Source organism: Nicrophorus vespilloides, unplaced genomic scaffold (assembly GCF_001412225.1).
Source record: "Nicrophorus vespilloides isolate i.1.1-1 unplaced genomic scaffold, Nicve_v1.0, whole genome shotgun sequence".
Lineage (NCBI taxonomy): Eukaryota > Metazoa > Arthropoda > Insecta > Coleoptera > Silphidae > Nicrophorus > Nicrophorus vespilloides.
The window spans coordinates 23,196-47,789 of NW_017099716.1; the positions used below are offsets into that span (position 1 = coordinate 23,196).

The following is a 24,594-nucleotide window of genomic DNA, read 5'->3' on the forward strand; positions in this document are numbered from 1 at the left end:
ATATTTTATGTGCTGAGAAGAAGCTTTCGGCGGCCGGAATCGATTCCAGAGTGAGAATTATTCTTGCGGTTCAAGTTTTACGACGGTTTTATGTGTTTGCCTGTATTCCGAGACTATTTTTCTTCTTATTTTTATTAAAATTTCAAAAAGGGCGAGAAGTGGAGAGAGGGTGCTACAGAGTGCGGTGTCAGAGCAGTCAGTCTGTGCACTTGCTAAAAAATCTTTTGGTTTGTACAGTCAATTTAAACCCTCCAGTTTCTGTTTTTTTTTCGGTCCGAGGATATCAAAGGACAAAGCACCCTAAACTCTAATCCCAGTGAATAGTTTTCAATATGAATCGTATAACCTGCACATATGTTCACTTACACCCCTGGAAGGTAATTTTGGTAGCAGTTGTTTGGTTGCTGGTGTATTGTAGACTCGAAGCTTTCTTCCGATCGCGTTTATATCATTGCCACGAGGATGAGGGATCGCTAATACACTCGAGTATTTATTCATTTCATTCATGGGTTTAAGGGTAGTTTTCTGGCTTCGCTTAAGGTTTGGGGTTCGAGCCGTGCCATATGTTGGTCCACGCCACTAGCGAACAGATGGGACTTGTACGCCAAAAAGTCATTAGCCAATATTGTGCACCGCCTCGACAAGTGGCCTAAAATCCATTTAAATATAGGATCGATATTGATGGTACAGTCGAAATTCCTTGAGAAATCGCACAAAGTGAGTAAATAAATAAGTTACAGTCCTGATGGTTGTCCTGGAGCAGTGATTGATGCCAGGTCAGAAGCAGAGGTCACATGTGCTTATAATTGCCTCGATACACACGGGACCTGAAGAACAAATCTACTTCTTTCACTTCTATATTTGCTGGAAAAAGTAATTTGGGGAAAGAATGTCGCACGGGCTGAGAATTCTGGGACAATAGATTATCATCGGGCAAGGACAAGTAATCGCGTGTATCGGAATATTGAACTATATAGATTGTGTGAAAATGTAAATCTCTGCATAAATATAGCACCATCAGCATGCAGTATGGAAATGGGTACACGACGAAGAGACACAGGACTGGATTGTAATAACAGTAATCCATATGATGAGGACGCGCAAGGTGCAGGAGGGCCAAACAGGGTAGGAGAGGATTCGCACAGGCAGCCAGAGGAGGACAGCAGCTTTGGCCCCGTTTGATCCTCATTGAATAATCCCGTTTACCGCATTGTACACACAAAGCGGATCAAATAGCTCTGATTAATGGCTACCCAATATGACGTCATGCTAATTTAAATTTATCTTTGCTACGTTTCATCGCCCTACAAAAACAGTTATTTATTGTAGTCATCATCGGCTCCGATTATCTGATGCATTTCGAATGATTTGTTGGAAAAGCTTTTATCTACGTATAAATGATCCTGCCGACCGCCACCGCTACTAATGCCTTTTCCGCAAAACAAAACAAAAAACTCTACCTTTTTTTAAACATAATTGATTACAGTGAAAATAACGCATCTGCATTTCTCTTAATTATTTGAAATATTACTTATATATAATAATAACGTTTCTATAATATTATAAGTTCCTAACACATTTCTTTCAAATATTTACTTTTTTAATATAAGTTTCATTCAATAAAAATAAAACATTTTCTCAATAATTTAAAGACTTATAAATAGTTTTTAATGTATAGTATGTACTACATTAGAGTATACAAGTAATCGCTATACAAATAATAATATTTCAGTAACAACCATCTTTTTTAATTCACAAATGTTATAGAATTACGAATCTGGTGATCTTGGAAATGCTCACTTGGAATAAATTTATTTATAAAAATATCATCAAACTATTATAACAAACTCATTAGCGTTATTTGCATTGAACTGAAAAAAATAATAAGAATTGAATATCGCATTTCACCAAATTGTTAATTTTTCCATATATAATGTAATAATCATACTAACTAACTTATATCAATTAGAATCCATTGTTATTAAACATATTTTTTAATTAGTGAACTTTTTGAACACAAAAATTTAAAAAAACAGCAAAATAATTGTAAATTAAAATAATTTATACCTTGTAAGAAATATAAAACAATAAGTTTAACTTGTGAAACATTATTCTTAAAATAATTTAGTTTTCATTATATTTATATAAAAGTAGCAACTATGGTTGAAAAAAAAACATTCACTTTTATAACATTTTTACTACATTATAATAGCTTTTTTTACGAAAACCTTTTACATAAAATATTTCTTTTTTTTGCGTGGTGGTCGTGGAGGAGCAGTTAAGGTAATTAAAATGAAGACTGTATGCAAAGCTCATTTAACATAATTCTTCGTTGGAGACTGTTGCGGGTAGGAGCAGACGTTGAAATAGTGGCTCGACTCCTGCATGTATAACCAAAAAGGAAGTCGCGGTCTGTATAAATGACAGGAAACCGGAATTAAGGATACTCTTTCGGAGAATATTTTTACGGAGGAGCCCTTTTACATTTCAGAGCCGCTTCTCTACTACACCCCCAACCCCTCTCCCCATCCACCTTTCTCATTCCGTTTTTCAGTTTCTGCCCTGCAAATAAAATAATAATTAACTTGATTAAAACCATTTCCGCCACTGTCGCGGTGTTTTAATCGCCAGAGATTATCTCGGATGTGTACCTTACAGTGGTGCCCCAGCAATTCCTCCAAAACCATTATTATAATACGAAAACGCCGAGCGAAACAACAATTTCCATTTGAATATCAAAATGATGCAACTTTTTCTTTTATTTTCTTAATATTGAATGAATAAGAAAGATTTTTACTACAACAACAAAAAATACGAATGTTTGTTTCGAATCTCAAGTCACGTCAATATAAAATATAATTCATGTTTAATTAACCCTGTTCGTAAATATGTTTATAAAGTAATATCTCACATATGTTTCACCAATATACCGCACTGTTTGAATCCGTACTAATTGAAAACTTTAAAATCACAACAGAAAGAAATTTGAAATAAATATTGTATAATTAGTGTATAAAAGAATAATCCGCACTGATCGAAGCTGCACTATGAGAGCTATAGTTAATTAATATATTTTTATATATTAACAAAAATTTCTAATAAATATTTCCAATCTACATAGATTGTTTAAATAATTATATAAGTAACTAATTTTTATTTATAAGTAATAACGATATAAAATGTACAAAAATAATTACAAGTGTTCACTAAAAATCATTGAATAAATCTGCGATTGCAGTTAAAAAATATATATATGAATGAAGTAAATATTGTAAATCATTTGAATAGGAAATCAAGTGTTGATGCTATTAAAAGATAAAAAAATATGCAATATATCGAAAATATCAAGTGTCTGTTCCTTCCCTTAATATATATTATTATTGGGTTATATATCATGGAGGAGTGCATATAATAGGGATAATAATAATAAAAAAGTGTGATATAATACCCGGGAAGCATCACAGTATAAATAATCTGTGACAAATGTTGAATTCCCTGGCGACAGATTTGTGTTGATATTTTTTAACCACATAATCTGATGAGATCTTGCTCCTTGTCCGCTCGGCTCAGTGCACGACCCGGAAAATTAAGTTTCCTACTCTATAAAAAATACATTATATCTCTCCTATACATATATAGTAGTACATATACCACAGGACAAGTGTTCGGTTACAGATTATTTCTATTATTATACATTGTTTAATCATTTTTATTTTGCAAACAAAATTATTTATTTCCATCTTTACGCCAGGTATTATTATGTACTTCTAATTTAACTTAGATAATATTTACATAATATAAATTATTAAAATTAACAGTAAAAACAACAAGTATAAATTTAATTAAATGAAAATTTAAAAAAAATACCAACATGCCAATGATCATGAGCAAATATATGAATAAGTATTTTTAAAATTATAAAGCAAATTTACCGAAAATAATCCAAACAAAATTACTCTGTAATAATAGAATGAAAATATTTGTTACAGGTAAATAATGATACAACTTTTAGGATAATAAAAAATGAAATTATAATAAATTTAAGTAAAAATAATTCCTGCAGAATGAATTGAAAAACATAAAGTTTCGTATTATATTAACAATTTATTATAAAACATAATTTTAATATTGATTTAACTATTTAGTTATTCGATGCGATATTTTGGTTAAACTTTCAAAATAGTTTAAGTTTCAATAACAAGTATTGTCCTATTGATAATCCCCAAATCCATTTAAAAATAAATACTTTTGTATTTTGTACTTTATTTTTGAAGCAATAAGTAGATGATTCGAATTATAAAATTTCATGGACGATCGAACAGAGGGGTGAAAACCCTGGACAATCTAAAGCTTACAGTAAGTTATTATATAAACTATGTAAATTAATTCATTGGTTTAATAATAGGAAATTGAGCACTTATTTTTAACTGTGATTTTATGAGAATAAAAAATAAATGTAAAAAATAATTTATTTCATACAATGCTGCAGCGTTTTATTATTTTATTGTCATTTATATAATAAAATTGACATATTTTAGTTTTATTAATTGAATGTTGGTTGCTTTAGTAATAAATAGAATAATGAACAAAATTTAATAATTAAATTGTCAGGTGTGAAAACAAATTGATTTTGTGAATCTGTGTTGGATTATAGTAAAAGGATGTACACTTTGGAAGTGGTATATAAGGAAGAAGAAATGTAAAGTGACCAAGTTTTTTTTTACAAATTAGTTCAGAAGGATTTTTTTTAGTAAATTTGACTATTTTTTTATGTGAAATTAATTACAACAATTGAATGGTTTACTGATTTTTGTTGTTGTTGTTAATCGAAAATTGTATATTGTTAAATCAGAGTTTATGTCGTTTCGAATGTAAAACGTCAGTTGGTTTATTGATTGCGTAAACAATTATTGGAGCGTGGCGGAATGGTAAGTTGTAGAAAAAGGAACGTCCATATCTTGAGGAGCTTCCGGTCGCAGTTCGATGCTTATGAATATAACATGAATATTTGGCACCCTCAAAGTGTAACGTATCAATAATAATTTTCACGCAGTAGCATTGAATACAAAGGTTTTTCAAGTAGAAGCGAGAGGGTCGCCTGTGTAATTTGTAAACGGATATGGGCAGCACAATGTGTCTGAGAGGGAGAGACGCTGCGCCACTAGATAGGGAGTAACGGGAATCCTTTGAAAAATCCAAAGAAAATATGATTCGTTTCGGGTAGCTCGAAATCATAATTCACGTTTCGAATACGCTCAGCTGAATCTTTTGACCAATAATGTATGTATGTATGTCTGTATAATCAATAACTTTCTGGATGCACGTTAGACGGGAATAAATCATGCATAATGGTTTCTAACATTTACAATTGTTTATAGTCGACAATTGTTCGAATACTTAACAACTTGATCCATGGATTATGTAATATTTTTATGGATATTTTATGCATTTGAAAATATAAATCTAGTCAACTCAACGAACAAAAATCCTATACAAAAACAACTTGTTTTTTTTTATCAAATTTCGATTTCCAATGCGATCTTTGTTTAGTAACTAGCATCTAATAGGTTAAAATTTATAATTTTTCAAATAATATATGATATATTTAATAAATTTGAAACAAAACACAATCGCTGATCTATCTTCGTTTTATTTAAGCGATTTTTTAATAATCTCCTAATTTTTCTAATTAAATTTGTAAATATTTCATCACATATATTTAGATCAAGCAGCTCGTATCGTGGTTATGAAACTACCAAAATTTGCAAAAATGTAACGTGATTCTACAGTGTTACAAAAATAGATTAGATTCGGTTATAATCTTATAATCTTAATAATTAAATTAAATCTTAGCATTGAAAAACATGTTTCAAAAGTAAAATTATATATTCAAAAAGCGCACAAATCAAATTATGCACTTTCATGGATGCTTGAACCGAGGGGTGAAGACAGCTGGACAATCTGGAGCTTCCTGTCACTCATCACATCAAACATGTACATGATTCCATTAGTTGAAAAACACACTGTTAATTTTTAAAATCTTTCAATTTATTTTTAGTTTCATCACATCAAAATTCATTACCAAATTCATCTAAAGTGAAATTAAAATCAATAAGAAAATAATGTATTAATTTATTGCTAGATTATCTGTCTCAAAATTAATTTTGTTGTGAAATTTTATATTGAATATTTGGTTAATTATTAATAGTCCAAAGCAATTCTTTTTCTCATGATTTAATTTTATTTAAAATCTGTTAATAAATAAATGTGACATATTAACATTGAAAGCAAAATAAGCAAATAGAAAATTTTATAAAAGCAAGTAATTCAATAAAATAGTATTAAAACCTATTTATACAATTGTAATAATAACATTTTAAAAATGTTCAACAGTTATTTTTTAGCTTTTCTGTCCTATTTAATCTTATTTGTTTTTATTTAAAAATTAAAAAAATCATAAATATAATATTTATACTAGAAAGTTATCTTTAAAATACTTATTTTTCTTTCTTAATTAGTTTGTATTTTCATTGCTATCTAGTTTACATTAGCTGATGCATAAGTATATGTATTTTTTTTTATCAATTGTGATATCCTCTGATTTACTTCAATTGTCATTGTGTATTTAGGCAATCGATTCCTTTATGGGTATGCCATTATCCTGCTACTTACTATATTGTTCCCAAATGTATTTACTTATTATAGGATTTCTCATATTACTACTCTAATAATAAATATACATTAATATCTCGATTAACAAATTGAAATTACATTCAAACGTATGTAATTTCAATTTGTTAATCGAGATATTAATGTATATTTATTATTAGAGTAGTAAGCAAAGTACAAGCAAAATGAGTCATGGAATATGATAATGAAATTGCTATAATGATACGAGAGGTCTAACAAGTCTTTGCTAATTAATTCATTTGTTTCTGAAAAACAAAAGTTGTTTATCAATTTGTTAAAATATAACGATATTTCATCTGGAATTTCTAGAAGGCCGGTAAGAATGGATACGAGGAAACGCAATATTAGTGAAGTAAGGTCGGTAGAAATTCCAACACCAACACAGCAAGAAATTTGTTTTGCCATTCTCTTCTGATTTCGACGTCAACTTAAGCCTATGAAAATTTTCCACATATGTCAAAATGCATATCGAGTGAATGCACCATCACTTGTGACTCTTTCCAAGTGGTTTCAAAGATTCCAAACACGACATTTTTCTGAAGACGAATCTCGTGAAGCTCGCTCGATATCTTCGACTGACGATACAAATGTAGCCCTAATCAAAGCAAAAATTGACGAAGATCGAATAATGGTACAGGTGATAAACTGGGCTTGAATGCCATGACTGTGTCGCGAATATTAAGACATCACTTGGATTACACGAAGAAAACCGCTCGATGGGTTCCACAAATTTTAATTTAAATAAGAAATGAAGATTTTCAGGAATATTTAGAAAGGTGGCTCTACCGACTTAAAAAATGTATTGAAATAAATAGAAATTATGTAGAGAAATTAGAAAATATTAATATAAAATTCACTTTTTTTATTATTTTGATTAAATTACAGAATTTATAAGAAATTAGTGACATTCTATATAGTTATATAATATATTCTGTCATTACAATTATTGATAGTTCGAACATTCAACACTATTAACAATACATCTGTGTGTGATCACAATAAGCGGAAGCTAATGTAATTCAGTGAAGCGTCGTTCGGCTAAAAATCGTTTAATTAAATTGTTATCTGGCAACGTTATATATTATTGGGCGCGCATTCGGGATACAAACCGAAGCCGACTTATCATTAAATATAATATTTGCTTCATTTCGGACGGAACAAATTAATATTCGCCACGCTTAATAAATCAAATCGTGATGTTGCTGCGCCCTTTCTCTCTCTCGCCCCGTGTCTCTCTGTTTCTGTCTCACTCGCTGTTATGCCATGTTGCGTCTGGCTATCTCCGTTTCAGAAAGGGTTGGTAATTAAGTTAATGGTCTCGAAACAAGATTGCGTTCGGTTACCAGTTCAACTGTTCCATAGATAAAATTGTTTCTTTATCTTACAAAGTGGTGAATAATTCACGCTATTTAAACGCGACCGCCGCGACAATAATAATTCACTCGGCACTAAGTGCCGCGAATATTTTTCACACCGCATTATCTCATTACGCAATTTATATCAGCTCTCTCTCACTCTCTTTCCACTTGTTATACGGCGGCGGTGGTGGTGGTTGTAGCGACGACGGGGGCGGCAGAGAAAAATTGCCGCGTTTTGTGTATTTAATTCTCCGTCGGTGAGCGAATCCGCACTTAAACGAATGCTCATACCGTTGCAGCCACCACCCTTCGGCCCGATTGCACCCCGTGTGCGGCCTCTAAATAATGTGCATTCTAGCGGAAACTAAGAGAATCCTTATTGTGCTTCGCACAGACCCTAAGTTCGGTTCAAGTTTAGTTTAGGAAAACGGGTAAGCAGCGGCATAATAAATTAACACATTCGAGGGTAAGCGAAGTGGACTGGGACAGATCCGGCACTTTGCGGCCGGAATAATGATGTAATCAGGTGTAAATGTGCCCTGTGTCCTTTAAGTACCTGTTAATCCCACGTACACGACCGGAATTAGAATTTACCCGAATCCACATAAATTGATTCGAATTACGTCAGCACAATGATTTTGAATTACTATTACACATAATATACGAGCATGCGGTTTATGTTATGTTTTTGTTGTTATGTTATACAACAAAATATCTAAAATTATATACATTAAATATTTCATCTTCATTTAAATCAATATTAATTATGATTCGTAACTACTGTCCATAGTATTTTCCATTTTTTAAAATCATATTTGAATGTTTAATGAAAGAAACAAAACGAATTAAATATTGTTTATTATATTAGTATTAACAAACCATCAAAACAAGAAAAAAGTATTGAATATCTTAAACAATAAGTAAAAAGAATCCATATTTAGATTTATAAGCTTTGTAACGATTTTTATTATGATTCCAATTATAAAAATGTATTTATTTTAGTTTACTTTTTAAAATTGATAATGAAGATATAAAAGTAGAAAATAAAAGACTGAATATTAAACGTTTATAGAAAGACTGAAATTAATTAAAAGAACCATAATATATTAGATCTAGGATTCTTTGAAACAAATGCTTATTAATGTTGTTGATAATAGAATTAAAATGACAGTATAGATATCTGATAAATTGTAAAATATTTTGTAGTATTTTATTTAATTTTGTTAATAACGGCGAAAAACTTAAATCAAGATTTTTTTTAGTGTTCGATTATTACAGGAAATCTACTTTTGTAACTTATATTGTACGATTATAGACAAAGGTAGGATATATTGTTCAAATTATATTTTTTTAAGAAAATTTAAAGATCTACTGTTTTGAAATGTAAAAATTTAAATATTTATGAAAATATTTAAGTTTTCTCTTAATATATATTGTTCTATATTATAGCAAAAAATCTGCTTATTCTGTGAGTGCTTTCGTTATGAAATAGATAAATACCATCCTTGGGCATAGGAATAATCTGTGTTTGAAAGTTAAATGAAAAATCAATGTCTTGTGTGTCCTCGTAGTGGCAATAAAGCGAAATTCAATTTCAAAAACTATGTGGCAAATGTCATGAGACACGAGATAAATTTGATTAGGCGAGGAGGGTTCATAAGCCGGTACTAAACGATAACTCGAAAGTTAACCGCTGAAAGGATATTTTCTCGCTTCTTAACTTAGCGACTCCCTTTTAAATGGGTTTCAATAAATGAAGTCGTTGAGCATATAGCTTCATCCCTAGAATATGGCCCTGCCACTGTCTTCGTCTCTTTGAAATATCGCTGCGATTTGATTGCCGAAAGGAATCTTTAGGAACAGGATCAATATATATCAGGACATTCCTCGTTCGTAATCGTTGTCTTAATTACACAAGGAAATATAACTCATTTCGTAAATACGTGCATGCACTATTTATGTATTTAGTGTACATTTTAGGTTGTTGGCACATAGCCCATCGCGGAGAGAGCATACTGAAAGTGAACCAAGGGGCGCTCAAGAAAATCGGATTGGTGTTATCTTTTTTTACCATTCCTGATTATGGCGTCTCCCCACGGCCAGCAATAAATTACTTGCACAGCTCGAATTTGATTTCCACCGCAAGTTGCAAGCTTTACTTCGGATACATTTATCATTATTACTGTTCAGTATAAATCACTTTATTCTATTACATTTTTTAATTATACAGAGCGTATTTTCGTTCTGTCGCTTTTTCTTATATTCTTATGTCTCAATATGGATTTAGTAACAATGAAATACAGCACACAGTACGGAAAATCGGACTGTTTGAAACCGGTATAATTTAAGAACTGACTAATAGAGAAATAAACCACACAGAAAGAAACTTGAGTATAAATAAATTAAAAAAAACGATCATTCATTTATAAACAAATTGTTCAATTAAAATTTGGTTTACACTATGTAAAGTATTTCTATATATAAGATCAAATAAGAATGAAAAAGTACAAGTCTTTTGATATTTCATATTTTTTATTTTAAAGAAAGTATAATAATCAATAAAATAAATTCATTAATATGCAATTTTATATTTTTTTGCTTCTTTTAAATATAATCTAGTACAAGGGTAGATGATCATTAGAGGAAGGACAGATATAAGAATAATAAATAAATATAAATTATACTAACTATTTCATGATGAAAATATTTATTTTAATAATAGTAGTATTAATTCTTATAATAGTAATAATGTAACAACATGTAATAACCGTTTTTACAAATAATACATAATTTATTCGCAGTTAGAAATATGTGGTAATTGGGTTGCCTATAACAAACATAACACAATTGTGATAGTGATAAAAGATCTACAAAATCCAAAGGAAAAATCAAAAAGTTTATTAATTACAGACTATAATATTTAAGTAAAAATGGAAGAAAAATAGAAGCTAAAGGAAAGAAGAAGTAAAATACTACTAGAGTTTCTGGAGTTAACTTAATTTATTATAAATGATGAGAAAAATAGAAGTATACTTTTATTTAGATTCCACATTAACAATTTTAATGTAATATAGTATATTGTATATTTTATATATTAACAAAATATATTAGATTATAACTAAAATACTCGCATTCTAAAATTTAAAATCATTGATCATTTGACACCTTTTACAAATTTTATAAATAATAAATTGCGTAGTTTGGATTATTATAATAATCAACATACAATAAATATTTCAATGACCATTTATAATATATTATAAATATTGTAATGAATATTAAAACAAATATTTTTTGAAATAAAGTTAATTTTATATATTCAGAGTTGCATTCATTTTCCCCAAATATTTATAGTCTTCTGATATGAAGTATACTTAAACTCAATACATCAGCTAATAAATAATAATGAATTGTTATTATAGTATAATAATCAATAACCAATGTCGTAAGCCATCTTTTCTAATACCGTTATTAGATGACTATTAAAAATATAACTATTACATTAGGACACATATTTCGCTTTATAGAATTGGCTAATGCGCAAATTTACTTACTATTCTGTCCTCTAAGTATTTCTTACTTGAGACATCGTCAGCCTAGGTTATTAGCCTAAGTATTATATTGTTAACTGGGTTTCAATGATTTATGTGCTTTTATTACTATTATAAATGTTATTATTATTGTAAATAAGCGCAAAGTGAATGTATATTCAGAATTAACTGAGACTATATGTAATTACAATAAGTTAATTTAGATTTATAACTGTATTCCTAAATAATATTAGTATCCTATTCAATGTATGGATGTTTCTTTTTCAATTTGTATTTTTACTTTATAAATCAATAAACCTATTGACTTTTTGCTGTTAAAATTTTGGCACGAGAGAAAAAAAGTAGATTTAGAAATATAAGTGATTTGAAAAGTGTTTCCATTTTATGTGAGGCAATGAAATTGGTAGCGTGATCGCGCGACTCTAACGAAGTTTTATCTAAAGCTGAAAACGGAGTCCCTTGACAATTTATTATCGAAGGTGGAGATCTCAATTCTATTACTTGAGTGGATGGACATACAGTTATTTTATGGCCTGTCATATTGGCAACATTGCCCGAAGGGTCGTCACCTAACTACTACTACATTCAATATCATTTTATATCAGCACCCTAAGTGCGAATGGCATTACGCCGAAATGTTATTTAATACGGTCCACGTATACATAAGGAAGAAAAAGAAAGAAAAAAACCACGAGAAATATATAGCTTATATATAAAAAATTGTCGATATATTTGGCTATATACAGATTTTTTTAAATATAATTCTAAAATACAGAGTAGTACATTTCATTTGCAGTTCGTAAAACCTATGACTATTTTAGTTTAGAAATTACATGAAATATTATTTTGTACAAAACATCTCTAAAATAACTAGAAAACTACCATTTTGATTTTTTTCTGTATAAAATACTACATATAATATTCGTTTAGGTCACGTTTACAATATTACGCTAGTGTTTACACTTACTATAAGGTACACACTAGTTACTATTTTTTTTTCTTCTTTTACTTTATCCTTAAAAGATTATCAAGTGCCCGTTTTAACAAGTGATAGTTATCATTGTTATCTCCCTTAATCAATCAGCAATCTTCTCAGAATTAATGAATATACAAAAAATTGCACGTTTCGTTTTGGGATCCTGGTCCCTAAAATTTGTCTTCACAAAGACCCTCATTATTCTTCTTTTTTTTTGTTTGTTTATACAATATCTAACAATCATAATAGAAAATCAACCAAAATATTAATAAATTATTTACAAACTTATACTCGGATAGTTTAAAAATATATATTCGAAAAGAAATTAAATATATCAGTTCAAATAAATTACAACCAGTTAGGACCTAAACTATTTTCCAAAACATTCGCAGCATCGTATCTATCCATGTCTTTAAATATCTTAATGAGTTCGGTGAGGGCGTTGCTCTGTCTGTGTCGAGCTTCCCATAAGTCTAATATACAATCAGTCGGAGATGGTTTCGTTGCGAAATAGTTAATGTATCTATCAACGGATAATGCATGTGCCAGCATCCGCCAATCGTTACCTCTGGATGTAGGAGGATCCAGGCATTGACACAGTTGCTTCTTAACAGATCTATTCAACCTAAAAGTAAAGTCGTCGCAAGTAGATACACCTCGATCAGTCACAATGAGATTCTTGGATATTTTCGAAGTAGTCAAATCATCCTGCTTAGAAATTTTGGCACTCTTTGAAGAATTAGCATACTCGTCTTGGCTTAACTGCTTATAACTTTTAGACTCGTTAGATCGACTCGTCTCACTTTGAATCGTCACCTTTGGCACACACTCATGGTACATTTTAGCAGAATTTGTTCTACCTGACACTTCGGTATCATCCCGACACATTATATCAAATACTTGGCCATTCTCGAAACCCTTTTGATTGACTCGCAATTTGAAGCTCAAATTGCGATTCATTTCAAAGGATTCCAACGTGAACGAGCAGTGCAAGCTGTTGCTATTGGCTTGCCACAAGTGTCTAAATGGTATTTCTTGATAATTAGATCCAGGCTTGCAATTCCAACCATCGCTCAAACTATCCAAATGAAGACATAAGTTGTTTCCACCATCATGGAAATTGATCTCCCTAGGCTGATCCATCAAGAAACCTCCAAGTCGTTTCTCCTGTCCAAAAACAGTTTCCATGGAGCTGTTGGTGTCCTCCAAGACGTAAACTCTAATGCTATAATCTACCGAAGACTGGAAACATAATTTCGGTGCAAAAACTGCTAACTTGAGACGCTTAACAGCGTGTCCGTTAATAGATTGACCAACGATAACAAATCGTGACAATGAATCGGTCACTAAATAGGCCGTGTCCTTATCCAACTGACAGAATACGCTTGTATTAATCGTTTCGTGGCCTAAAGTAACAGCAGTTTGCCATTGGGAATCGCTGCAATCGCTTTGTAGGACAGTTATGGCCCAATTTTTCTTGGTTAAATCTGCACAATGGGGTATTCTGAGTACCACGGATTTGCATAAAGTAACGGTTGGGCCGCAGGATACGACGGGGCTTAGCTGTGTTATATTTTCAGCGAGTTTAGGTCGGAAGCAATCTTCATTCAAAATTGATAGGAAAAGCTCCTGCTTCTTCGAACGGGATACAGCGCCATCTGGTATAACTAAGCTAACAGAGCTTTCAGGCAAGTTCAAGTAAGCTCCGATGTGCGTTACCGTCGCGCTGGTATAGTTTCCGCTTGTTGTAGGAGTTACAGCGTAAGCTATCGGCATCTGCAATGGCAATGTTACAGATTCCGTGGCAACTTCGTATGTGGAATCAGCTAAAAAAAAAATAAATTAATATTATACAATTCATATAACTACAATATTGGTATTGTAACGGTTATGCTTACAGTTATTGGTAAAACCACTTAATTGACTTCTTTTTCCGCTAGAGGATTCCAAGGTAGAGCTTGTAGCTGGAGACATCTGAATATCTGAAGCGGATGCTAGATGGGGTACATCGTAATGGTGCTCAGAAACTGAGCGAGTAACCGAAGTTGCGGTGGTAGCAAATGGATATTCATAACAGGGGGGCACAGTTTGAGTCAGATCCGGTTGTAGAGACAAAGACTTTTTATCATGTTCCGGGTAGAACTCTGGGGGGTATTCTGGAAAAATATAAAAAAAAATAATGCATAAGCATAAAGGTTTTTTTGTGTTAGGATACAAAAGGGGAATGAATGCGCATTACTTTGAAAGTTCCCCGGAAACTATTTGACTTGTCGCGATAAATAACGCAGAATTAGTAAACACGGTCATGCGATTAATTACTGTTGAAATTTCAGAAGATGAATGATTCGCGGATTGTAATTCGTCATGTTTTTAGTATGATTCATCATCTGGAAGCGCCAATTTCTCTACGCCATGCAACTAATCCCACCCTTATTTAAGCATTCACTAAAAATAGTTAATTGTAGCTGCAAAGAATGGTGGCACGCGGCCCTAAACTAAAATAGGCTTAAAAGATTGACGATGTTTCTAATTTCCATGTTTTATGGGTATGTTTATTTTCGGAGGATGTTTAGGAAATGTCAATGCTTATTGAAAATAAACAGTACACAGAGCGTGCACTTCAAAGAGACAAAACTTGAGGGAAAAAATGTATTCTTTATTTTAATTTCGTTGCCTGTCGCAGCTCGCTCATAAGTATATACGATTTCAGAAGCAGAAGCATTTTGTTGTTTGGTTTCAGGTGAAGTCTCTCGCTCAGAATAGAATGCAGTCGATCCATTTAAAACAAATTAGAATGTAAGTTATGATATATGATTGCAGTCCATGCATAAACCCAGATAATTACCAAATAAACTTTGAAATATTTCAAAATATAACGCGACTATGAGACACGTTCGCGGCTTAAAGTGCTTTTCGTCTTCACTGCTTTATTTCTTTCCGCAATGGCGGCCTGCACATGTGCATTTCATTTAAAATCTGTACGGGAGACCGTAAAATACTTAACGTTTCTTTAATTGGATCCAGGTAGTTTATCAATCACATACTCTGCTTCCTTTTTCTTGTCTTTCTAAAAACCGTCAGCTGCTTCCGCAATCCTTACATACTTCTTGCACGGATCATGGAAATCAAATTAAATCAACTTGAAAGCGTTTCGAACTACCGACTTAGCACAATTAATTAGTTAGCGCACTAATTGCAACCGCGGTGCAAATATTGTATTATCTACTACTGCGATGCGATTTTAAAATTTATACATTCCATTAATGCCGGGGGTTTTAGATTCAGGGGGATTTCCCTGAATATAAAACGGTGAATATTTAATAAACAATTCCGTATGCAAACTCACCGTTGGCACCCATATTGTAAAGGGACTGATGCTGTCCTCGCTTCTTGTATAGTCTCGCAACGACGAGGGATATGAGGGCGGCGAAAAAAATAGCCACCGTCAGTCCAATGTACAATGCCAAATCCGATTGCGTGTCTGCCAAGTTTGCTGAAACAAAGAAAGTTTTATTCAATCATATTACATCCCCTGTTCGATACATCGATATTGTGGTTTGATTTGATTTGGTTCCGCGAAACGACCATATAATATTTTTCTATTAACCAACGTGATTAATGAATAAATGTTAGAGTTTTCGAGGAAGTGCTACTACATTAATTGCTTTTTCTTATAGCGTTTGCTTAATTTAGGATATTAATAGATGTTTGCGGGTTGGATGCTTTCAGGATAGAGCAATGTTTGCGGAGCATCCGGGGTACTATTATTCCTGAACTAAAACAGCGTAATTAAATATTAAAGAGGAACGTGTGTGGCTGTGTGAAATTGCTGCGGACACAGAAGATCCCTTCCTTTGGACTTGTAATGGGACCTCACGGTTTACTGACCTAATAGCTTATTACATAATGCATTTAGCTTGTACAGTCCGCATTTACACCCTTATTAGGGCCAACCCTTTCATCAAACGTGGGGCGAAGGAGGAGTACGGACGGTCGAAAATAAAAATAAATAGGTAAGTGCTTGAGATTACAGGCCACACGGTTAAACCGCTTCGCATTGTCGCTGCAAAGTGCAAAACACTATATCTAGGACTATTATCTTTCCGACACCCCTTTTATTTCCTCGCCCGAGTCTGCGGAAGCAATATTGAGACCTAACTGAAATCTAAACAGAGATTTTCGCAGGACTGAAAACTCGATTGGGATATTTATGTGTAAATAGCAGGAAATTTCGGATTCCCGCTCTCCTCCCAAACGGTACTACTTTCTTTTCCCGTTTGCGCTCGCTTTTTTTATTTCATTCGCTTCCCTCTCTCTTTTATTCTTTATCCACGTGCCTTGGAGGAATTCTATTTTATACCCTGCGCATTTCCATTCCAATTCTCTTTTTCGGTTTAAACTCGACGAATGCAATATTGATAATTAGTTTTCTCCCCCTAAGCGCGTTCCACTCACACTGACATGCACACTATTTTCGATCACCCTAATTCAATCTCCAACTCTCCAGCTATTTACTAATGAATCAAGAATGTTAACGTTCTTAGTCAAAGGTATATAATTAGTGCCAAGTTTAAACAACAAGTCCAAATAAAAAAATATTATTTAAAAAATGCATATAAATATTTAAATATTGTATTTTTTACATAAGTAATTAAAAAAATGTATATGTTTTATTTACATAATTTACTTTAAAATATGTAAGTAATAAAATCAAATTTATGTTAAAAAAAATAATAATTAAAGAATCGATATAGTTTTGTTGAAAGTTGATTGTGCGTGTTAAATAATAATCCATGGATAAGCGACATCCTGTGTATTTGCACAAATGGCGACGACCAAAAATGTTATAGATTTTCATATGATGCCGGGGATGTGAAAACTAAATTATTGATGCGTTGATGAAATATTTAATGTGGGCACCATACGGGGTTCATTCGCATTTTTTTTGGCCAGTTTGAGAGTGGATGCTGTGACAAAGTGCAATGGGTGGGCGACGAGGGTTTGAGGACGAAGGGGGATGGTTCGGTGCGTTTCCGGTAAAATTCCGAGCATTCCGGACGACCCCGCTAATTGCTGCCACCCCATAATGACGCTTTTGGGGGAGAGGATAGAGAGGAGAGACCATGTGTGTGGTGTGGTATGGCTGAGCTTCAAATATCTTGATGTGTATCGGATGCCCTATTTGGATGACCAGATTTATTACTTGTGCGTGTATAATTATTTTTCGTTATCCGGCCAAATTAGGGTGTAAACGTGGCGCGCCGCGTTCTGGCGCCAATTAAATATCAAATTCATTTCGACGGGGCGCTCGGACAAGCGCTTTTATTAATTTACTTTCTGGGATTTTAATTGCGGAAGCGGTTTTCGGGGTTATCCGCAAAATTAAATGCGTAATTTAGCCACGAACTCGTGCAAAACATCCCCCATAAATCTTCTACTTCGAACAGGGTGAAATCAAGAGAGAGATTCAAACAAAAAATAATGGTACTAGAGTAACAAAAAATTGTTTTCATTGCTACAATAAAAAAAGCTGCACCGCAGGAAACCGATGATAAATCTTAACGGACTTCGGCGAAGATAAAAGAGGGAAGTTTCCTATTGGCAAACAAGTTATTACCCGGGTCAGCATATCTCATTGGAATGGAGCTTCTCTCTATATATAGATAGCTCCGATACATGCAAACTGGAAGTTCCATTATCCTGCAATGAGACCGAGACCATTGCATCCGGAACTCGTGAGATGAAAGTTACCCCAATGCGCTATCATTCAACTGTTCAATACACAGCAATTTTCGACAAACAGCAATCTCCTTAGAAACTCCGCCATTAACTGCACGTTGCTGCGGCAGACTTCCAGCCAAAAGGGAATAAGGACCCTTCCGTGATACTGATCAGGATGAAAGAATTCTGAAACTTCCGACCTTTTCAATTGAATATTTAGACTTTGCTTCTTTCCAGTAAGGTTTCTCTTGCATTTATCGCAGAGAGTTAAAAAGAGAGATTTACTAGGGGTATTTACTATAAAAACGATGTTGCGTGCCCGACCTAATTTATATGAAAGGAAATTGTAGGAAACACGTGAGAGGGGCGCTTGCAAAAAAAAAATCCTTCCCGTCGTATCGACACATTGCGATATATACCAATATGCATGTATATTTATTTAGAATAAATCAATTTGTTTAGGGTTGGAGCAGTTCGCATACGAAACTCATTTGCAATACACATGCAAATTGGGAACGGGCGGTTCCACAGTTTTACAGCATACATCCACAAAACCTTAATTTATTTTTGTTTTTTTTTTGGACACTCCCCCCGCTCACCCAGCACAATAAAATTCCAATTGCACCTATATATCAGGAAACCGGTGAAAAAACGCGACATGTTATAATACAACAACTACAAAATAAAAATAACACAGAGGAGGAAACGAATGGAAAGCAAAACAAAACAAACAACGGCAATTTATTCTTCTCTCATACATCACGAGGCGGCGACTTCATTTAATTATTTTACACTCGAAGCCTCCTCAGGATTGAATGAAGGAGATTATAATTGAATACGAAATTTCGGAAGCACCTATTACGTGATTTACAGATAACGCTTTTACCGGTACCGCGTCTAAAACTGGACATTGAATAACAATGAGCGATCATCAATTTACGAAATCAACATACAAAGCACCTAACCAATGATGTTTCCATATATCACGTTAAAACAAGTAAAACTACGAGAGTTTACGACTTAATAATTTCATTCGAACAAAAATAAATTTAAATTAAAAGAGAATTTGGTTTAAAGATTTATTTGATAATTATCAAATTATTTGAACAATAATTATTAATTATTTATTTGCAAATTAGAAAATACGTGTGGAAAAATAAATAAAAAATCTTCAATAATATGAAAACATACCTGATTAACTAATTATATTTGATGATGATGCAAATATGTATAAAATTGATAATAATAATGAGTAAAAATTTAAAACTTCAATTAATTTAGCCTGAGATCAGTAAAAGTTTTTTTCTTAGAATTTTGTTTAAATAGAATGAGCAATTTATTTAAGAAATAAAAATGCAAACAAATGAAACGAATTGAAGGTATACAAGATCTATAAATAATTGTTAGTTTTGAACTGCTATAGAGTGTAATTCAAAAAGGATGTCCGGCTTTAACAAATGTTATCTCGTTGTGGTTTAAAGTACTTCCAAATTGATTTTATTTCTAAATTGTAACGTCTGTGCCATCCCCGTTGGCACGCAGAGCGTCCGAAATTCGCTATTAGATTCTGCGTGAAGTGTGTGTCACTTTCCCCCATCTGGTATTTCCAGAGGGGGTGTCGAGGCCGGAAAAGCGGGATGGACAATGCATTCCATTACGAGGGGATGAGAAAGATGGAATCGCATTATGAGCACGAGGCCGTCGTTTGTACGCGTCAAAATATTGTGTTTACTTGAAAATTGATTTGTTGCCATTTGTTACACGAGCCTCTAGGAGTGAATACTCGTATATTCAGCGAAATAATATAAAAAAATAAAGTAGGTATAAAATGGGGGTTGTTTTTGTTTGTGTGTGAGTGAGTGAGATAGAGTAAGAGAGATTGCTACACGTGGTAAATATTTGATTTCGCGTCAAAGGGTTTTGTATTGTACCGCAAACAACATTTATCTCTGCAAGAGTTCCGAGATTAATGCGAAAATTATGCAGATTAATTAATTATTTAGATTTTGTATGAAATGTATAAATATTTAAACGGTGGCGCTAGTAGTGATATGCAAATGCGGCCATCGGAGGGGCGAATAATTATTATAAATCACAGCGGTGACCATTCTTGATGCTGATGTTTCGCAATGGGCAGTAGCAGCACCAGCAGCAGTAGTAACAGAGCACCACAACCAACGTGTTCTAAATTTATGCAATGCTTGCTGAGGTACGACTGCTATATCCAAGAGGTGACAACTGGATGAAATATCGTAACTCTAATCAGCCCTTTTCCGATTCGCTCGAGGTCTGCAACAAATTGCAAAGTGCATTGTTAACTGTTACGAGCGCTAACGTAACAGCATTAATCCGGCATTATCCATTTTATATGACACGTAAATTTACGATTCGCTCCGCAGTTACTGAATAGCCTTAATATATTTATCCTGCTGGTATTTATAGAAAGGTGTAAACAGTTTGTGCACGGGTCACTACCGACGCTCGAGATGCCGGACAAAAATTGCAACAATTCAGATGTCAGAGACGCATTTCTAGTCTTTTCGTAAACTGTCGCACATCTAAAATGCTGCAGGATGATCAATTAGCGAGGCACAGAAGCCGCAGCGACGGAACACGTCAAAAGCAAACTTCTATGGTGTCATTCCAACTCTTCTGGAGCTGAAGCGAAAAATGAACAATGGAAAACCTCGGTCTAGATAAATCTTCAAAAGATTACGTTTCGTAATTCAGACACATTCACGGACGTCTCTTGTGGGTGATCTGTTATGAAATACTGTTTTCAATTATTTGCTCTTGGAAACAGTTTCAATATTTATTTTAAGAAAGTTTACAGTTATACTTATATTGTCAAGAGATTTATCTAATAACTAAACATCGACTGGAGGTACTTTTGCTATTTGTCTTATACATGTGTCTCTTTATATGAACTTAATCCGTAAATGTTACGGTTATTTTTAAAATAATAAAAAGCTAAGCGAAGAAATTGTTAATGAAAAAATAAATCCGAAACTGAGTTTATTGCTACCACATTTTCTTATGTAATTTCGTACCTTAATACACTACAGCACACGCACACACACACACAAATATACAAACGGCTAAAGACTTTTGGAATTAGTGATCTGCACGTCATTTCTTTTCCCTCCTCGAGGGTATTTATAGCGGATAAGGACGGTGGAATAGCTGCAGCTACAAAGGGAGAATTCCGAGTTACTAGGCTCAAGCTGGAGCCAATTAGCGGATCTTCTTGGGGAATTTCACAGTGGAAGACGAAATTAGAATTACACGCTTTTATTAGATTTCCGAGCGAAATTAAGATTAATTCCATTAGTTTAATTTGATGCAAACCTACGATCCCCCGATTTCCCCCCTTCCCACCAGAAGCACATCAAACTCGAAACATATTATTTAACGATAAAGAATCGAGGAAAGTGCAATGCGAGGTCCAATGAAATCCAATTTCTCGACACAATAAAACCCACTCTATTTTCGAACGTGCACATGGGACAGGAATAGTACAGCTGCGTTAAAGAAAAGCGCCGCTTCTTTTCTTTTACGGAATAAGGAAACTTAAAAGGATTAAAGGGACGCTTCCTACTTACTTACATCTAATGACATAACAGGATAAAAATACTGATACCGCTTATTGTGTTCTTCTTTCCTCATTTTCGCAGGGTCGTTTTGCTTTTTCTTTATTGCGCTCGTCGGTTTGCATGCATTCATCATACTATGCTTGACCTTTGATGATTTATTGATTGTTCTTGCTCGATTGAATACATAAATTCCACAATAAATCTCTGCTCTGCTCAAAGGTTGATGTAATAATGATGGACGCTGGGCTCTTCTGCGATTTTCATTTTCCGCCGGCGCAAGGAAAATAGAGGCACGAAGGGTGTAATCAAACGCACTTTGTGCTTGGGCCCTTCGGAAAATAAGGTTTTTAATTGAATATTAAATGCTCTGCAAAAGTCCGCGCGCAGTCTGCTCTTACGTAGGGAGATAACAGATGATCCTGCTTCCATTGTAGGTAATGAAAATAAGGGCATAAAAGATATAATGCGGCCGAATAAGATCGATCGCGTTTGCGGATTGAGACCCATTCAGGACGATTATGGAGGAGATTCCGGCCAGATGTTTAAGTGATTCTATGGATTTATGCTGCGAAATCCAGATTGTGGTGCGGCGGTTACAAGAAGCGAGTTTAATTTTATACACTACTCGCACACCGATGTACATAACGTAAATCCACCATCCTTCTCCTTGCCGATTACATAATTTACTTCGGCTTCTTCACTATTTCACCCCATATATTTTCTACCCACGTTATTATCATCACCAGCCGCTCTCACGACGAAAAATATTATCTGTCCTCAAAGGCCAACTAATCTCCCTTGCAACAAAGATATTCCCCGGAAATTGATTTCTCTTTCGAAAATCTTCTAGCGAGGCTACACATTCGCGAAATCACTTTCAAAAGTAATAAAATGTTGGCATATTGGATTCTTATCTACTTGTATTATATCGTGGGTGAACCGCATGATAAAATAATGCAAAATGAAACAATACCATATTTCATCAATGCAGCTAATAGAAATAATACTTACATCTGACTGAATTCAATGCGAATGTTATTAGAGTGGAAATAAATGTAAGATATGCGCAGTTCAGTAGCGTATTTCCAATTGCACAATATCGTAGAGAAGTGAAGTATTTCATTGCAAACAATTTCTTTATTAATCAATCCGCTTCGTAAATATTTCAGGCAATTGTAAACCGTGCAATGATTTACGGTGGTATCTGGAAAGTGTACGAATGTATCCTCGTCGCAAGTACACTTTCACAAATTACATATAAACATGTTCCTTGTGAGACAATGAAAAAGTCCGCAACAACTGTATCACATTATCATTTATCTAAAGAACATTATTATAACACGAACTGTGTGCTCGGTCCGTGGGAAGTAAGGCAGACTCGATCCGTGCAAAATACACTACCTGCACAAAATATTGTTGCTATACATACAAGCGTTTCTTCTTTTTTTTTTCGGTGTTAGATTTTTGTAGTCGCATGAAGCCACGCCATAAAGATAAATGTGACCTTTCCGTATGTAACCTTTCATTGCATATGTGAGGGTTGGATACAAGAATGAATGGCCTATTATAGGCAGCGAAGAGGTGAAAGGTCAGTCCGGTGTACTCCGCAGGGTGCATACCAGCAGCGAATATTAGAAGCAGCGGAGAAATATCGATACATAAAATGAGCCAAACCGGGAGAAATACTCGAAGTACGTGAGGCCGTAAAAACCAGATCAGTCGAACCATTAATATTCTATTTCCTTGCTTCCACATTACCAATAATATTTCCAAATCACGTTCCGAATTCTACGGCATGCGGATAAACAAATATAGAATGTCTAATTTCAGTTGCAGACCAAATAATATTTTCACACGCCTCTTTAAATTCCTCCCAACATTTTTTTTAATTTAAAAAAAAATGTAGTAGAAGAGTGGTAAGATAAATTAAGGTCCCGCCGTGTGGAAAGAAGTATATTAGCTGTTGTAAGAGTGGAGCACTACACGCTTTGCAATTTGTCTACTTCGAGCGATCTCGAAAAATAACCATGTAATCTGTCCACGTGACAACTGAAAAGACTGAAAGGAAACGAATAAGGAAGAGCGCGCAGGGAAAGACAAACGTAGAAATTCAAATAAATGAGAGGCTCGCAGTGTGTGAGAATCGTTTTATCCTTTAATAAATATAAAGTAAAATGGATAGAAAAAGAAAATATAAAGGCAGCTTTTCCATTTGAATTTAAATCCATTCAACGATTCAGGTCATGTACTTCTTACAGTAGAAACTACTGCAAAAAAAAACGCGGTGTAATGTAATACCGCGAAATTTATCAAAGAGTTTGAATGAATTATTATCGGTATAATATAAGCATTAGTTATAATTTAATACTAATAAACGCAGAAAAATGTTAAGTGTATATTTGGTTGCATATAGGTGACTTCAATATTGATGTAATTTTAAATATTTTCTTTCGGCTTTAATAATACAAATGTTTATAGAAATAATTCAGAAAACAATTTCAATGACAATTAAAATTATTGATTATTTATAGAATTTACTTCTAGATTTAAAATTTTAGGAAATAAAAAAAAAACAAATAATGCATTATAAAATGTAAAAATTGATATTAGTCTGCTAAGGAAAAGACAATTGTTTTGTAAAATGTGAATGAAAAGTTGTAAAATTGAAAATGAGGTTTATACAATTTTGTTAAAATATAAGAAAA

The 24,594-nt window shown here is 33.3% G+C and overlaps 1 protein-coding gene across 3 annotated transcripts in view; it reads right to left on the reverse strand.

Annotated features, from left to right (window-relative positions):
• Positions 1–12,399: 12,399 nt before the first annotated feature.
• The window catches only part of LOC108565354 (netrin receptor UNC5C), a 96,077-nt gene continuing 83,882 nt past the window's right edge, over positions 12,400–24,594 (reverse strand). For all 3 annotated transcript variants that reach the window (XM_017924777.1, XM_017924775.1, XM_017924776.1), the window contains 3 exons: positions 15,922–16,068; positions 14,474–14,731; positions 12,400–14,401 (listed from right to left, as the gene is read on the reverse strand). In XM_017924777.1, the coding sequence (XP_017780266.1) occupies positions 12,924–14,401; positions 14,474–14,731; positions 15,922–16,068 (1,883 nt within the window). In that variant the 3' untranslated portion in view covers positions 12,400–12,923. The remainder of the gene's footprint in view (positions 14,402–14,473; positions 14,732–15,921; positions 16,069–24,594) is intronic.